At 35.4% G+C, this 17,209-nt stretch overlaps 1 protein-coding gene across 2 annotated transcripts in view; it reads right to left on the reverse strand.

The window, feature by feature from the left end:
* Positions 1-17,209, reverse strand: part of RADX (RPA1 related single stranded DNA binding protein, X-linked) — a 67,610-nt gene that overhangs the window by 39,784 nt on the left and 10,617 nt on the right. Inside the window, exons 4-9 of one of the 2 annotated variants that reach the window (XM_059051362.2) lie at positions 6,832-6,940; positions 6,542-6,633; positions 6,312-6,434; positions 3,406-3,510; positions 2,111-2,275; positions 712-872 (exon numbers count right to left, since the gene is read on the reverse strand). In XM_059051362.2, the coding sequence (XP_058907345.1) occupies positions 712-872; positions 2,111-2,275; positions 3,406-3,510; positions 6,312-6,434; positions 6,542-6,633; positions 6,832-6,940 (755 nt within the window). Of the gene's footprint in view, positions 1-711; positions 873-2,110; positions 2,279-3,405; positions 3,511-6,311; positions 6,435-6,541; positions 6,634-6,831; positions 6,941-17,209 lie in introns of both variants that reach the window. The other variant, XM_067024020.1, reaches the window with a different exon arrangement.

The following is a 17,209-nucleotide window of genomic DNA, read 5'->3' on the forward strand; positions in this document are numbered from 1 at the left end:
AAAAAGATAAGCTCATGGAAAAAATAACTTATTTGTCTTGATTTTGCCTAGATTCTAGAAGTGGCCTCTTCTGTAGCATTTATCCTACAAGAGTCATTGCTACCTCTTATAGAACCTGGGTAGAACTGCCAAGACTGACAATAGAGCTAAAAACTTCTGGTGGGAGTGTGCCTATACCTTTGGCCTAGACAAAAGGAAGGAAAAAAACATAATCATATATACCACCTGGAAATTTAAATAAAGACAATCATGATAGGCTCATATTACACAGAAAACGAAAACAAGATACCAAGTTTTTTTTTTTTTTTTTTTTGTGGTACGCGGGCCTCTCACTGTTGTGGCCTCTCCCGTTGCGGAGCACAGGCTCCGGACGCACAGGCTCAGCGGCCATGGCTCACGGGCCCAACCGCTCCGCGGCATGTGGGATCTTCCCGGTTTGGGGCACGAACCCGTGCCCCCTGCATCGGCAGGCGGATTCTCAACCACTGCGCCACCAGGGAAGCCCAAGATACCAAGTTTTGAGGGCAGCCCAGACTGCTCCAAAATAAATGACATAAAAAGGAAACAAACTAAAAATGATTTTTTTTTCCTTTTAGGTTTACATCATTAAGAGTTAATACATGTGAGTTCTGAATGAAATTTACAAGATACCAGTTGTGATTATACACACAGTGCTTTCAGAGATATACTATTAATTCTCTGGCACCATACCCGTAGTGTTTCAGATGTTGAGGCACTTTCAGTTGCACCGCTATAGGGGACATACTTTATAACAGTAATTATCCCCTGAATTGCAATGCGCTTTTGTTCCCTATACTGCAAGTCTTCAATCTCCTTCCTCACTTCACTTATAGCTGTGAAGAACGACTCAACTGCAAAAGAGTAATTCCAAGGAAACTGTAAGCTTTAAAGAACTGAAATGACAAAAATAACAATTAGATTTGCAATGTAATTTCACAACATGAAAATTATAAACTTGCTACATAACTTAAATATGTGAGACTTTGTGTTTATATTTGGCAATCCCTTATGTAATTTCGGTAAAATTGGCAAAACACATTTGTCAGTTAAACTGTGATACAGCCTTCTAGTCTGGCTCTTAATTTGAAACAGAAATTTTACATATTGAACGTAATTTATATATCATACTTCAAACTATAAAGTGTTTCCTAGCCACTGCATAGAAACACACATTTTGTTTAATATTTTCTGTATTCTATATGCTATTTACAGCATATACTACATATTGCTGGCATTATGAGTACAGGACGGTGTCAATATTTAGATGATGATTGCTGGCATTATGAAGTACAGGAGGGTGTCAATATTTAGATGATGATAGGTCAGTATTTCAAAGTTTCTCTTTTTTCCAAAACCATGCATTATCCCATAGCTTTTCAAAAATAATATACTTATGTTGAAGTTTTCCACTGTCATATCTTAATTCTACTAAAATAATGTTAGGCCTCTCATTAATACTTATTCTGAATCTCACTGATTTTGGTATCATTTTTATTTAAAGGTAGAGCTCAATTGTGTTATATCCAATACACAGTTGGCCCTCCATATCCACAGGTTTTGCAAACCTGCAGATATAAAGGGCCTATTGTATTCATTGTACTGAGCCATTTTATATAAGGGACTCGAGCATCTGCAGATTTTGGTATCCACGGGGGCTCCTTGAACCAATGCCCTGCGGACACCAAGGGATGTCTATATATCATTCCACAAGAGTGGCCTAATACAGCTGTCAGTACCTTGGTATCAAATTGTCCAGTGTCTCCTCTGATATCTTTAGTCTAAGTAGTGTTATAGGAGTTGGGAACTACCAACTCAGATTTGATCTCAATGACCTTAAATCAAGATATTACCTCCATTTAGTCATAGTCTATTCAAACTCCTTCTTTTCTTGCAGTCTAATAAAATCAAAATAATAACCTTTATGGGTCATGACATATGTTTTTAGATCTTGATAAAGATCAAAGTATTACCAGTGAGTGTTGCTACACTTTGGCTCACTCCCATTAAAGAATAAAGATGACTAACTGATATGGCATATACCGTACATATCACATATAAACATATAAGGGACTAGCAATTACATCAGTACCTTTAACAGAAATATTATACTTCGAAAATGTTTCTGGCACTGGTGGATAGGGGTAATATCCACCAATAACAGTGTTCTTCAGTTCCTCAGAATTGGTCTTTGTTTTAATCCACTGAATAAAGTTTTTTACCTTGGTATTGTTGGCATACGGCTGGCCTCTATGATCTTCTTGCAGGAAGGATAAAGTGCAAAAATATGAGGAATAAAAAAAAAAAGACAACTCACTGTAATAAACCGCCTGGACTTCTTTGGGTATAAAAACAGTTTAATATAAAATCATTCTTATAGCACCAAGAAAAGAAGTTAACTTATTCACTATGTAGCAGATAATTATACTGAATATGCATATGAAAATTATCAGTTAACAAATCCTAAGTCAAGAAGGAAATCAGACATATTTGTTTACGTGGACTAAACTGTAACTGTCTACAGGACACCGAAAAGCCAGAAGAAAAAGAAAACTAATAGTCTGGCTTTTGCTAACTATCCAACTGGTTAGCAACTTCTTAGAAAATTGATTATGTTTTAACCTGAAGGTATGACATCATGTATTAACTAAATTGCCTATGAATATAGCTCAGCATTTAAGTTCATGTTTTTGAAACATACTTAAAAGTGTCATTCACATCTGATATTATTAATATATATTAGATCTGATAGTATTCATATTTATAAAATGAGGTATGGACAAAGATGCGTGTTACATCTTTCCTAGGACTCTTCTTTTGACAAATTTCCTAATTACCAACATGGTAGCATTCTAGTAAATACATCATTCCATAGTACTCCCTCACTCATCCGAAAACTTTTATCTTTATTATTTTGCCCCCCTTATCCGAGGGAATAGAGAAAAAATAGTATACTTGTAGATAAGTAGTGAGACTTTTCTTGCTATATAAGTAAAATGTGGGACCAAAATTTAATGCACGTTTTTGTTTTATTTAATATTTAAAAACTGTTGTTAATTGAATCCATATTGTGATACAGGGCCCAACAGTCTTCAATCTATGAAGCAATTTATGATTATCTAATTTCTTACATCAAGCAGGAATTAAAGTTAACCAAAGGACATAAACAAAATTCTTCAGTAAGTCACAAAATCATTGCTCTAACTGTAAATAATCTGGAAGCAATAGATTTCATAGGCTAAATATTCTTTCTTAAACCATTCTTATAGTGAGAAAGGAGTTCAAAAGAAAGCTATCTTGTGGTTGAATCTTATAATAGAAAAGTTAATTTAATGAAGAGAAAATACATTATATTTCCAATAAAGTATATACAAAGAAATTGCTCACCAATAATAAACATGCAACTCTCATTTGTAGTAGTAAGGTAAAGCAGTTTAGGTACTTGACTGTCATTTCTGACAACTTTCAACTGTGTACACATGAAATGTGTCACTGTAGAAAATGAAAACACTTATGAAATTATTTCTGCATTTCAAATGGGAATACCAAGATCAGGATCTAACAGAGTGCTTCTCAAAGTTTAATGAACTAAGCAATCGCCTAGGACAATTGTTAAAATGCAAATTCATACTAAAGTAGTTTTAGTGTAGGGCCTGAGATTTTCCACCTCTAATGAGCTCCTGGGTGATACTAGTGCTACCAGTCCTTTGACCACACTTGGAGCAACAAAGATCTAACACTTAATCTTTTCCTTTAAATAAAGGATCTAACACTTAACTTTTCCTTTAGAAAGTACAAGGGCCACACCTAACTGAAGTCACTGCTTGCTGGACAGTTGAAGACTGCAAGAGTCTTTCTAATTGGCCACACAACTGAATGTGAGTAGTTATCTCCTACAGAGAAAAAAGTTGAGTTCCTCCATGATGCTTCCACTGATTAACCCAATCTAACATTGATCCCTGAATTACTCTGACTCCTTCCATCAGATAGGGCTACACAATATTAATTTGAATTCGCTTATGCGAGTGTTTTACTTCTGTTTATCTTAATTAGACTTTAAGCCTCAAGGACAGGGCTTAAACCACCTATTATTTTCTGTTTGCCTTGCTAACCAACTGGATAGACTAAAAAGAATTCCTGAAAATGAGATTATAATGTTTTCAGACCAACTACTTTCAAAAGCTATCAACTGTTTTCAACTATCAGGTTATTTAGGTAAAGTTTACTTATCCAACAATATTTTTAAAATTTTAACTCACTGCATGCCAAAACATTTATGGTCTTCAAATTAGGAAATAAAGAAATAAATATAAATACTCGTAATTTCATATCAACAGTAAGCTCTCATTTGAGAATAAATATTTCCCTAGAGCATGATAATATCTATAAATTTGTTTCCTGTATCTCACATTTACTAGTTCTTTATTTTGTAGCAATGAAAATAAAGAAAATCTCTTCAAATGACCAAGAATAATTCTCTTGACTTATATCACTTTTCCTTTAATTCAAAAACTATACAAAGATGTGAGTATTCATGACTAAAGATTTTGATATAAGAATACCTCTAATTCTAATTTCATGGTTGTTAAAAATCAGACATTTGGACCTAACACCCGGCTGTTTCACATCCCTCTGGACCTTTGTTTCCTCAACCGTAAATTTGTAAAAACATCACTTGTTTAAAAGGTAACTGGGAATACAAACTGAGATAATATCTATGAGCAACTGGTATATAGTAAACACTCAAAATTACTTCCCCTTAGTTCTTCACTTTCCTTAGTCAAAAGTAAACAAGATGCCCTACTACCAAAGGATTCTGGTATTATTCCAGAAGACACTTGGTCATGTTCCCCTTCATAGGCCTGAAGCCCCCTTAATACTCACCATTTATTTTATGAGTTTTTTCCTTCACTCTTGGTCAAAAGATGAAAATGAATTGTGATTGTTGTCAACTATTGTACTAGAGTAAATCTCACCAAGGTCCATACAAACCTTTCTTAAAAGATATATTTCACATTTTCACAAGAAATAGAACGTGCATGGATGGCAACATTTCTGTGAAAAATTGTTATCCAAAACCTGTGTCAGTTTGTTGTTTAAAGTGGCTACAAAGAGAGAGGGACCTGGCCCTAAAGCCCATCTAAATTGTTATCAGGGATCATCACTACCAATCATCTGTGACCTGAGAGAAGTTATATGAAAGGTCATGGCCCCACTTACCTTGGAGGCCCATGCCTTGGTTTTGGCCAAAACTCTCTTTCTGCCCTCTCCTCCAATAAAAGTTGGGGTGATGTTCAGTTCTACTCATATATATTTTAAAAATTTAATCTCACAAGCAGAGGGTGGATTCTAATGAGGTAATATACGAATGGTGTGTAATACTGTTTTACAACAGAGAATAAAGGGGTAGCAGAACAGCCCTGTATATGGTCTCTAGGTCTCCTGATATTCTACAATTTCTATCTTGTTACTCATTAAAGAAATACGTGTAGTCAAGATTGGGAATTTCCCCAATGTTGGCAAGCCCTTAACAATCAGCATTTTATTCACATAATCATTTGGAAAATAGGAAAATAGCACACCAATACCTAAAATAGCTTTATGTTATAAATTCAAACAAGGAAAAATTCACTGAAGTTGTTAAAAAGTATTAGATATACTTTTATCCTTATCATAGTAGATCTGAAGACTAACTTGTTATATAAAACACATGATAGTACATACTTAAAATGTCTTCAAATAAATAAAGTAGTGGAAAAAATCAACACCAAATTAAGTAAAATATTGACCAGCTGGTATAACACCACCAACCTAATATTAATTCCATACTCAAATGACGTCATACTTACCACTGTCATTATTTAATTCCACAGTATGCCAATCCTCTACTACTTAATTCTACATTAGTAAAGACTTCATTGTGTTTAATGGGGTCTACTAAGTCAATTTCCAAATGGATACAAAGGAAACGGACTATCTATGTTTTCATTTCACTGAATTTTAAGTTTTTATGCCTAAAATGCTAAAAATGGGAATTGATAAGAGCACCTGTTTTCTGAAAAACTAGTTTCAATCCCAAATTAATTCTGAATAGAAAACCAGAAGGTGGTTAATATCTGTTAATACCAATTATAATATTAATATAGAAAAAACTTAAACATGCTATCAGACTGCTTGAATTTGCTAACTCAATATCATGGCATTCTGTAAGTAAGTCAGTATACTCTATCATTTTTTTAAGTTAATGCCCCCACTTCCAAAAATAAAATGATAAAAATATTGAAACTGAGTACTTGGGTAAATTTTTTCAAAGACTTCTGGCTGAGATGTAGAAAACAGTTCCACTATAAATGGTTGTTCGGAAGTCCCATCAGCAATGTGAATCCAGCGATATGACCAAAAATCTTCACGGCTTTCTATATGGATAGAATGTTAGAATAAATGAAGGTAACTGATTATGCACATATGAACACAGAATTATTCACTGAAATACTTTTTATGACTTTCAATATCAAAAGCTTACCCTTCTTTTTTGACCGCTGGACTCTTCCTACAAAAACTAAAACGCCAATAACATCACAGATACTATTTTCTGGCATATCATCCAGTTCTGATCTAAAAAAAGCAAAATTATTAAATAGATATTGTATTTTTAAATAGTGAAAAAGCATTCTGCAAATATGACTGAAAATGCATATCTATCTAACTGCTACAGCATAATTTTGGGTAGATTCTGAGCAAATTACAATACATTGTTTCAGTAACTAACACTGAAAATTAATATTTGAGATATTTTACAAGAAGCTATTTTACCTTGAGATAAAACAGTGGTTTAATTTTGGCAATCTCCATTCTGGTTTCACCTGCTCTTCTGGAATGATAATTATATTAGTTGGAGGATCTCGAAGGTTCAGGCAGATTTCTGAAAAACAAATATATTACTTTAGTATGATACTTAATACATATAAAATAATATACACATATAAATCACACAGCAAAAAATAGATTGAACGCTTTGAGCCCACCACTAAACCTAACAGCTAGATCATCATCAATAGCTTTCTTCTACCTATTCTGACATTATCAAATCCACTTATCTCCCCAACTAAAGGTTAACCATACCTTAAATTTTGTGTTTCATCATATACTTAATTTTAAAAAGAGGTTTTTTTTTTTTTACCACTTACGTGTTCTTGCCCAAATAGTATACTGTTTGAATTTCTTTGTTTTTGAACTTTAAATGAATGGAATTTTACCATAATGCAGTATTCTAGTGCTACTTTTTCCACTTAACTTCATGGTCCTAAAATTCATCCATGCAGCTGCATGTAGCAATTTTTTTCTCATTTCTACTGCTGAATAATGTTCCAGAGTATTGATATGCTACAATTTTATGTACTCTTTATCGTATTGCTGGACATCTGGATTATTTCCAGCTTTTGTTGTTACAAACATGGTCACTATGAGCTTTTTTCTACATATCTCCTTGTACACACAGGCAAAAGATATTATATCCAGGAGGGAAATGCTGGATTGTAAAATATGCAAATGTTCCACCCTATAGGACAATTTCAAACTATTCTAAAGTAGTATTTATTATTTATTTATTAATATTAATAAATATTTACTGAATATTAAATATTTATTTAAACTATTAACAGTTCCAGCAGTGATGTGCAAGAATTCCCACTGAGCCACATCCTCTCCAAATTTGGGTACTGTTCAAATTTTTTTTTTTGGCCTCACCACACGGCAGGCGGAATCTTAGTTTTCTGACCAGGGATCGAACCTGTGTCCCCTACAGTGGAAGTACAGAGTCTTAACCACTGGACCGCCACGGAAATCCCTAAATTTCTTATTTTTTGTCAGTCTAATGATAGAAAATGACAATTTGCTGTGGTTTTATTTTGCACTTCCCTTATTACTAATTATGTTCAACAACATTTCATATACCTATGGTTCATTCATGCATCCTCTTCTGTGAAATACCTGTTCATATTTTTGCCCATTTTTCTACTGGATTGTCTTTCTCTTATTTATTTGTATTACTTCTTTGTATATATGTTGAATACTAATCCCTTGTTGATTATACAATTGCAAATATCTTCACCCAGGTTTTGGATTGTTTTTTTCATTTTGGGGGGCTGTCTCGTGATGAACAAAAGTTCTTAATTTTAATGTAGTTAGGTTTATTAATCTTTCTTTTATGGCTACCATTTCTGTGTCTTATCCAAAAAAATCCTTCCTTATCCCAAAGTCAAACAGATACTTTCTATAAGTTCTTTTCAAAGTTTCGCCTTTTGCATTTAAGTATTTGATATACCTGAAATTTATTTTTATACGGTATGAGTTAGGGATATAATGTCATTTTTTCTCATATATAATCATCTCAATACTATTTACTGAATGGCTCTTCCTTCCTTGATGATCTGCACAGCACATCTGTTGTATATCAAATTTTTATACGTCTAGTGCTGTTTCTTGACTTTGTATTATGACTTGCTGGTCAGTTTGTCTATATCTATACCAATACTACATGGTTATACTTTATAATAATTCTTGATATTTGTAGGACAAGTCCTCATTCCCTCTTCAGCCCTTTATTATTTTTCTTCAGAGGTGTCAACTATTCTTGATAATTATGTGCTTCCATATAAATTTTAGAATCAGTTTGTCAGTTCCAGAAAAAAAAATCCGATGGAATACCACTAAATTTATAGATCAATTTGGGGGGACTTGACATACTTATGAAACTGAGACTAACCTCCTGCCTGGGAACACAGGATATTTCTCCATTTATTTAGGGACTCTTTAGTGTCTTTCAAAAAGTATTAAAATAGTCTCCAAATAGGTCTTACATAACTTGTTAGATTTACTTCTAGATACTTTATAGTTATTTTTGACAAGGTAAATTATGTTTTTAAAATTATAATTTCTAACTCTTTGTTACTGGAGTGTACAGAATCAACTGACTTTGGAATATTGCTGTTACAGCTAGCTTTGCCAATATCTTATTTTTTACTCTCTCTCTCCCTTTTTTGGGGGGGCGCACCATGCAGCTTGTGGGATCTTACTTAGTTCCCCAGCCAGGGATTGAATCTGGGCCCTCGGCAGTGAGAGTGCATAGTCCTAACCACTGGACTGCCCGGGAATTCCCTATTTTTTTTCAATTTTATTGAAGTATAGTTGATTTACAATATTGTGTTAGTTTCAAGTATACAGCACAGTAGTTCAGCTTTATTTATATATAAAGTATACATACATATATTAATTTATAATATATTTCTAAATATATATTTATATATATATTTCAGATGTTCCATTATAGGTTATTATAAAATATTGAATACAGTTCCTTGTGCTATACAGTAAATCCTTGTTGCTTACCTACTTTATGTATAGTAGTTTGTATCTGTTAATCCCTTTTTCCTAATTTATCCTTCCCCACCTCCCTTCCACTTTGGTAACCATAGTTTGCTTCCTATGTCTGTAAATCTCTGTTTTGTAAATAGATTCATTTGTATTATTTTTTAGATTCTACATATAAGTGGTATCATATAATATTTGTCTTTCTCTGTCTTACTTCACTAAGTATAATATTCTCTAGGTCCATCCATGTTGCTGCAAAAGGCAATATTTCATTCTTTTTTATGGCTGAGCTAAGCCCATCGTATGTTGATGGGTACTTGTTTCCATGTCTTGGCTATTGTAAATAGTGGTGATATGAACACTGGGGTGCATGTATCTTTTTGAATTAGAGTTTTTGTCTTTTCCGGATATATGCCCAGGAGTGGGATTACAGGATCATATGGTTAACTATTTTTAGATTTTTAAGGAACCTCCATACTGTTCTCTATAATGGCTGCACCAATTTACATTCCCACCAACAGCGCAGGAAGGTTCCCTTTTCTCCACACCGTCTCCAGCATTTATTATCTGTAGACTTTTTGATGATAGCCATTCTGACCAGCGTGAGGCAATACTGCATTGTGGTTTCTTATTATTTTTTTATATAAATTTATTTATTTATTCATTTATTTAATTTTTGGCTGCATTGGGTCTTCGCTGCTGCACATGGGTTTTCTCTAGCTGCTGAGAGTGGGGGCTACTCTTCGTTGCAGTGCACGGGCTTCTCATTGTGGTGGCTTCTCTTGTTGCAGAGCACAGGCTCTAGGCACATGGGCTTCAGTAGTTGTGGCACACAGGCTTCAGTAGTTGTGGCTCGCGGGCTCTAGAGCACAGGCTCAGTAGTTGTGGCGCACGGGCTTAGTTGCTCCGCAGCATGTGGGATCTTCCCAGACCAGGGCTCAAACCTGTGTCCCCTGCATTGGCAGGCAGATTCTTAACCACTGCACCACCAGGGAAGCCCCTTATTATTTTTAATACTCTGTGTTATTTTGGATTTTCTTTGTAGAAGTTCTAATTTGTGAATAATGACAGTTTTGTGTTTTTCTTTAAAATTCTTATGCCTTTGGTGGATGGCCAAGATGGTGGAGTAGGAAGACCCTGAACTTCCCTCCTCTCGTGGACACACCAAAAGTACAACTTATAGAGAAACTATAACAGAATGACATGAAGACTAGCAGAAAAGATTTTCCACAGCTAAAGATATAAAGAAGAAGCCACAACAAGTCAGGTAGGAGGGGTGCAGATGTGATATAGTCAGGAAGCACCCCCCTCAGGTCAGTGACCCACTAATAGGAAGGATAATCATAACCACAGAGGTCATCCCCAAGAACAAGGCATCAGAGTCCCCCATACTGGGCTTCTCAGCCTTGGGGTCCTGCACTAGGAAGATGAGCCCCCAGAACATCTGGCTTTGAAAAGCAGCAGGGCTTATGTGCAGGAGAGCCAGAGGACTACAGGAAACAGATTCCACTCTTAAGGGCACATGCAAAATGTCACATACTCTGAGTTCCAGCACAGAGGTAGGTAGTAGTTTTAAAGGAGCCTGGGTCAGATCCACTTGCTAATTTTGAAGAACCTCCTAGAAAGGCAGGAGGTAACTGGGACTCTCTTGGGGACACAGATGCTGGTGGCAGCCAGTTTGGGGAACTCCTTCTACCAGGAGGACACTGGTGTTGACAAATGCTAACTTGGAGTACTCCCTCTAGCCTATTAGCTCCAGTAGCTTACCCACCCACCAGCTGGCCAGCATGGGTCCTGGGACACCCCCGACACCAAGCAGCCAGTCCTGTAGTGACCCAGCCCCACCCACCAGCAGGATGGCACAAGCCATGGCCCCACTCAACACTCCCCCAGGGGCTGCCCCACCTACCAGCATGCCCAGAGTAGTCAGCCACAACAGGAGGGCCCACACAACCCACAGAGAGGGCACTCCTAGAGCATATAGCCCTGGTGACCCATGCTTATATGGTCAATTAATCTATGACAAAGGAGGCAAGAATATACAATGGGGAAAAATAGCCTCTTCAATAAAGGATGTTGGGAAAACTGGACAGCTATATGCAAAAGAATCAAACTGGACTACTTTCTCACACCATATATAAAAATAAACTCAAAATGGATTAAAGACTTAAACGTAAGACCTGAAACCATAAAACTTCTAAAAGAAAATAGAGGCAGTATGCTCCTTGACATTGGTCTTAGCATATATTTTTGAACTGTCTCCTCAGGCAAGGGAAACAAAAGCAAAAATAAATGGGACCACATCAAACTTTAGCACAGCAAAGGAAGCTATCAACAAAATGAAAAGACAGTCCACTGAATGGGAGAAGACATTTGCAAATGATAATCCAACAAGGAGTTAATATCCAAAATAGACAAAGAACTCCAACAAACATCAAAGAAAAAGAACAACCAAATTAAAAAGTGGGCAGAGGACCTGAATAGACATTTTTTCCACAGAAGACACACAGATAGCCAACAGACACATGAAAAGATGCACAACATCACTAATCATTAGGGAAATGCAAATCAAAACTACAATGAGCTACCACCTCACACCTGTCAGAATGGCTATCATCAAAGAAGACAACAAATAACAAATGTTGGAGAGGATGTAGAGGAAAGGGAACCCTGTGCACTGTTGGTGGGATTACAAATTGATGCAGCCACTATGGAAAACAATATGAAGGTTCCTCAAAAAATTAAAAATAGAACTACCATATGATCCAGAAATTTCACTTCTGGGTATTTACCTGAGGAAAACAAAAACACTAATTCGAAAATGTATATGCACACCAATGTTCACTGAAGTGTCATTTACAATAGCTGAGAAATGGAAACAACCTAAGTGTCCATTGATAGAGGAACGGATAAAGACGATGTAGTCTATATATACATACAATGGAATATGACCCAGCCATTAAAAATAATGAAATCTTGCCATTTGCAACAACATGGATGGATCTAGAGGGTATTATGCTAAGTGAAATAAGTCAGACAGAGAAAGATAAATACCATATGGTCTTACTTATATGTGGAATCTTAAAAACAAAACAATCAAACAAACAAAATGAAAAAGACTCATAGATATACAATAAACCAGCTGTTGCCAGGGGAGGGGGGATGATATAGGTGATGGGAATTAAGAGGTACAAACCTCCAGTTATAAAACAAGTAAGCCAATGGAATGTAATATACAATAAAAGAAATATGGTCAATAACATTATAATAGCTTTCTCTGGGGACAGATGGTTACTAGACTTATCATGGTGATCATTTCATAATGTATGCAAATGTCAAATCACTATCTAGGGCACCTGAAACTAACATAATGTTGTATAGCACTATGTCAACTATATTTCAATAAAAAATTCTTATGCTTTTAATGGATTTTATCTTCTCACATTGGCTAGGAGAGCCTGTACAACACTAAACAGAAATAGTAATAGGAGGCCATCAATGTTCCCCATTTTAAAAAGGAGTGTTTCTAAATTTTCCCCATTACAAGTTGTGTTTGTTGGGCTTCCCTGGTGGTGCAGTGGTTAAGAATCCACCTGCCAATGCAGGGGACATGGGTTCAAGCCCTGGTCCGGGAAGATCCCACGTGCCGTGGAGCAACTAAGCCCATGTGCCACAACTACTGAGCCCACGTGCCACAACTACTGAAGCCCACGAGCCCCTAGAGCCCGTGCTCTGCAACAAGAGAAGCCACCGTGGTGAGAAGCCTGCGCACCCAACGAAGAGTAGCCCCCACTAGCCGCAATCAGAGAAAAAGCACGCATGCAGCAATGAAGACCTAACACGGCCAAAATAAATAAATAAATAACATAAAATAATAAAATTTAAAAAATAATTTAAAAAAAGTTGTTTGTTGTTATGCTTTGATTTTGCAAACATCCTTTATCAGTTACGGAAGGTTCCTTTTCTCGCTATTTTCTTTTTTTTTTTTTTGCTGTATGCGGGCCTCTCACTGTTGTGGCCTCTCCCGTTGCGGAGCACAGGCTCCGGACGCGCAGGCTCAGCGGCCATGGCTCACGGGCTTAGTTGCTCCGCGGCATGTGGGATCTTCCCGGACCAGGGCACGAACCCGTGTCTCCTGCATCGGCAGGCGGATTCTCAACCACTGCGCCACCAGGGAAGCCCCTCGCTATTTTCTTTTTAAAATTTATGAATGTGTGTAAAATTTTAGCAAATGTGTTTTGTGCCTCTATTAGGATGACCTTCTTTAATCTGTGTGGTGAGTGACACTTATAGATTTTCATATGTAAAACCAACTTCACATTGCTGGATAACAATGCAACTTAGTCACAGTGTGTGATCATTTTCCACATATAACTGAATTCAGTTTGGTAATCTTCAATTTTGAATATCTGTACATATGTTCATAGCTGAAGCTAGCCTTTAATTTTCCTCATTCATAATATTCTTGTTTGGTTTTGATTATCAAAGTTATACTGGTAGCAAAGAATGAGTTAGAGAGTATTCCCTCTTATTCTATTCTCTGGAATAGTTTTGGAATGGTACATTCCTTGAATGTTTGCTAGAATTTGCCTGTAAAATGGTACCTGCCTGGTATTTTCTTTGTGAGATGATTTTAAACCTCTGGTTCAATTTCTTTAACAGTTATAGAACTATCTGGGCTTTCTATTTCTTTAATGCCAGTAATATTTTTCTAAGAATTTGCTATGTAGCAAACAAAGATTAAACCAGGATGAAAATAACTGCTTTCTTATTTTGCCTATTACCATCCATGTGACTACAAAATTCACTTTTACCTTTCCATATATGAGTGAGGAAGGTTTGTATTACACCTTGCACCTAGAAAATGGTTTGCATTTTACAAAGCACTTTCATAGCCATAGTTACTCAGTTATATTCAAGGTCCCCTCCAGCTCTAAAATGCTAGGATTTTGAATCAATTAAAAACCTCCTTTGCCCCAAACCAAAAACACTTGATGCTATTATCTCAATATGTATTATGCCATACAGTCTGACAATCTCAAGACTTTAAAAGGTTTATTATTTGTGTATGCCAACTGAATACTATTTTGTATACGGGGACAGAATGATATACAAAATGGCAATATACAAACCATACATTACCAACAAATAATATGTCCTTTTTTTTGCAATAGAATTTTCATTTGTATAAGCTCCCATTTATTTAGTTTTTTAAAAAATTGCATCTTAGTTTGCATAACTTGGAACTATATGTGTAAGTATGAAAAAATAAACTAAGCTAAATTACCCCAATAATTTGTCTTCCAACATCAACACCTAGAAGGCAGTGATGGTATCACAGATCTTTATTTCTAAACTGACCAAACCGGCCCCAACTACATACGCTTTCTCATTTTTCCTCTCATAACATTTAAACTACCCTGCTATTATTCCTAACCCTCACTTATACTTTCTCCAATTCAACCCATTCTCCCACTCTCTAGACCATTCATTCTTTCCTCAATTTCTGTTCATTTTCTCTCCTCTTCCATTCATTCTTTTTTCTTACTGTTTACTGTCAGCAGTCTTTCATTTTACTGTAATTTGTTCATTTTACATATGTTACCCTGTTAGACTAATTTTAAGGGTAGAATTCTATATTACTTACCTTTGTGTCCCTTGTGCCTAGCATGGTTTACAGAACTTTTTTTCCCTTCAAAAGATCATTAATCATACTGAGGTTTTAAAAGATCATATATCAATAGTTTTCAACCCTGGCTGTACATTAGAATCACCTGAGGAGTTTTAGAGACACACCAACGTCTTGGTCCCCTCCTCAGAGTAATTAATTCAGAATCTCTGAGGGTGGGGTGCTCGTGATTCTTTAAAGCTCCCCAAGTGATACTAATGTACAGCCAGTATTGACATCTACTTATACACACAGACCTGGCAAACTATGGCCTGTAGATGGCTGCCTGTGTTTTGCAAATAGAGTTTTACTGTAACACAGCCAAGCCGATTCATTTACATATTATCTCTGGCTGCTTTCACTCTATAAAGGCAGAGCTGAGTTGTGAAGAAGACTATACTGCCTGCACAGCTTATAGTACTCACTGTCTGGTTCTTTATAGAAATAGTTTGCTGACCCCTGATAAAGAGGAAAAAAGTCCTATTATTTATCAAAAAGGTATGGGATAACAGAGACTGATACTAACACTAATAAGTAAGTCTGTTGTAAAGGCTAAAATGCACGTTTTCAATATATTCTCATCAAGGGTCTCACTTTAAAAACGATTTCTATACTTGCAATTATTCACTTAAAAGTGTAAATAGCTTCTCATATCCTAAAAAGAGAGTTTCCATTATGAAAATCTGGCCCTATAATTCTATGTAGCAGAAATAGCATACAGCTCAATCAGTTTCACTGCTACGTTCTAATGGCTGTTTATCTACTTGTCCCATGCTGTCTATTGTCCCACTTTCCATATGTTTTTAAGGTTTAGAAGCAGCTATTAGTACAGAAACATTTCTAGATTTGTCCACAGACACATAAAAACTGTGATAGAAATTAATTTTCTTTATACCAGAAAACACTGTATTTAGTAAAAAGACTAGGTTAGGTATCAGGAAAACTAGGTTTCAATTTTCACTATGCCAGTGATTTATTATGTGACATCAACAAAGTTACTTACTTTATCTGTTATTGACAAATAATGTCTCAATTTTTACTAAAGCAATTTTGTCACCTAGAGATGCTTGGTTGTGGGAAAGAATTTATAAATTGGCAGACACAATACACATTTTGAATTAGCTGCCTCTCACCAAATTTTACTACATTTTCTTAATTAAGTCTCAATAGCAATATGAGTTTAATTTCTCCTGTAATAAAGAGTAATGAGATTATGGACTGGCTGTACCAAACTATCTAAGTAATGACCTGTTCATCCAGCAAGATTGATGTCTACCAAATGCTTAAGATTTTAATAGAGAATCATATGAGATTTTCCTAAATATATATTTCAGTAAACAGTGAACAAAGGCTACATTATTTGAATATTCTTTACATAATTAAGCTTAATGGGTCAGCTAGGGAGTTCAGAATACACAGAAATAAAGGTCCAGTATAAAACTATGACAAGCCAAAAACAATGCTTAAAATTGTTGAATGATGTGTCCTACAATTGTGAAAAAGGGAAATGTAAAAAATATCATATCCACATCTTAAAACAATCACTTACTATATTAATTCTAATGCTCCCAAAATATTTAGGATGATGCCAAGATGTCAATACTGTGATTTCAATACTAATCAGGAAGAGCCCTTTCAAGATTGTAGCAATTGGCAACATTTGAATATTGACCATAGGTTAGATAATAGTATTATATCAATTTTAAATTTCCTGATTTTGATAACTATACTGTGATTATGTAATAGAATGTTCTTGTTCCTAGGAAATATAGAGTGAAATATTACTGAAGTGTTTAGAGGTAAAGGGGTATGTATGATGGCTGCCACTTACTGTCAAATGGTTCAGAGGTGATAAATACATATGTGTGTGTGTGTGTGTGTGTGTGTGTGTGTGTGTATGTATGTAGTGGAGGAATGATAAAGCAAAGGTAAATGTTACCAATTGTTGAATCTGTGTGAAAGGTATATGGGAGTTCTTCACACTATGCTTTCAATTTTTATGTAAGTTTGAAATTATTTCAAAATAAAATTTTGACAAAAGCCTTTTCAAATAGCACCTCATAGTAACAAAAAATTATATTCAAGTCATTAATTTAATATTTTAATACAAAAAAATGAAAAATAAATACATCCCAAGCAGCACTCATTCATTAA

Source organism: Kogia breviceps, chromosome X, assembly GCF_026419965.1.
Source record: "Kogia breviceps isolate mKogBre1 chromosome X, mKogBre1 haplotype 1, whole genome shotgun sequence".
Lineage (NCBI taxonomy): Eukaryota > Metazoa > Chordata > Mammalia > Artiodactyla > Physeteridae > Kogia > Kogia breviceps.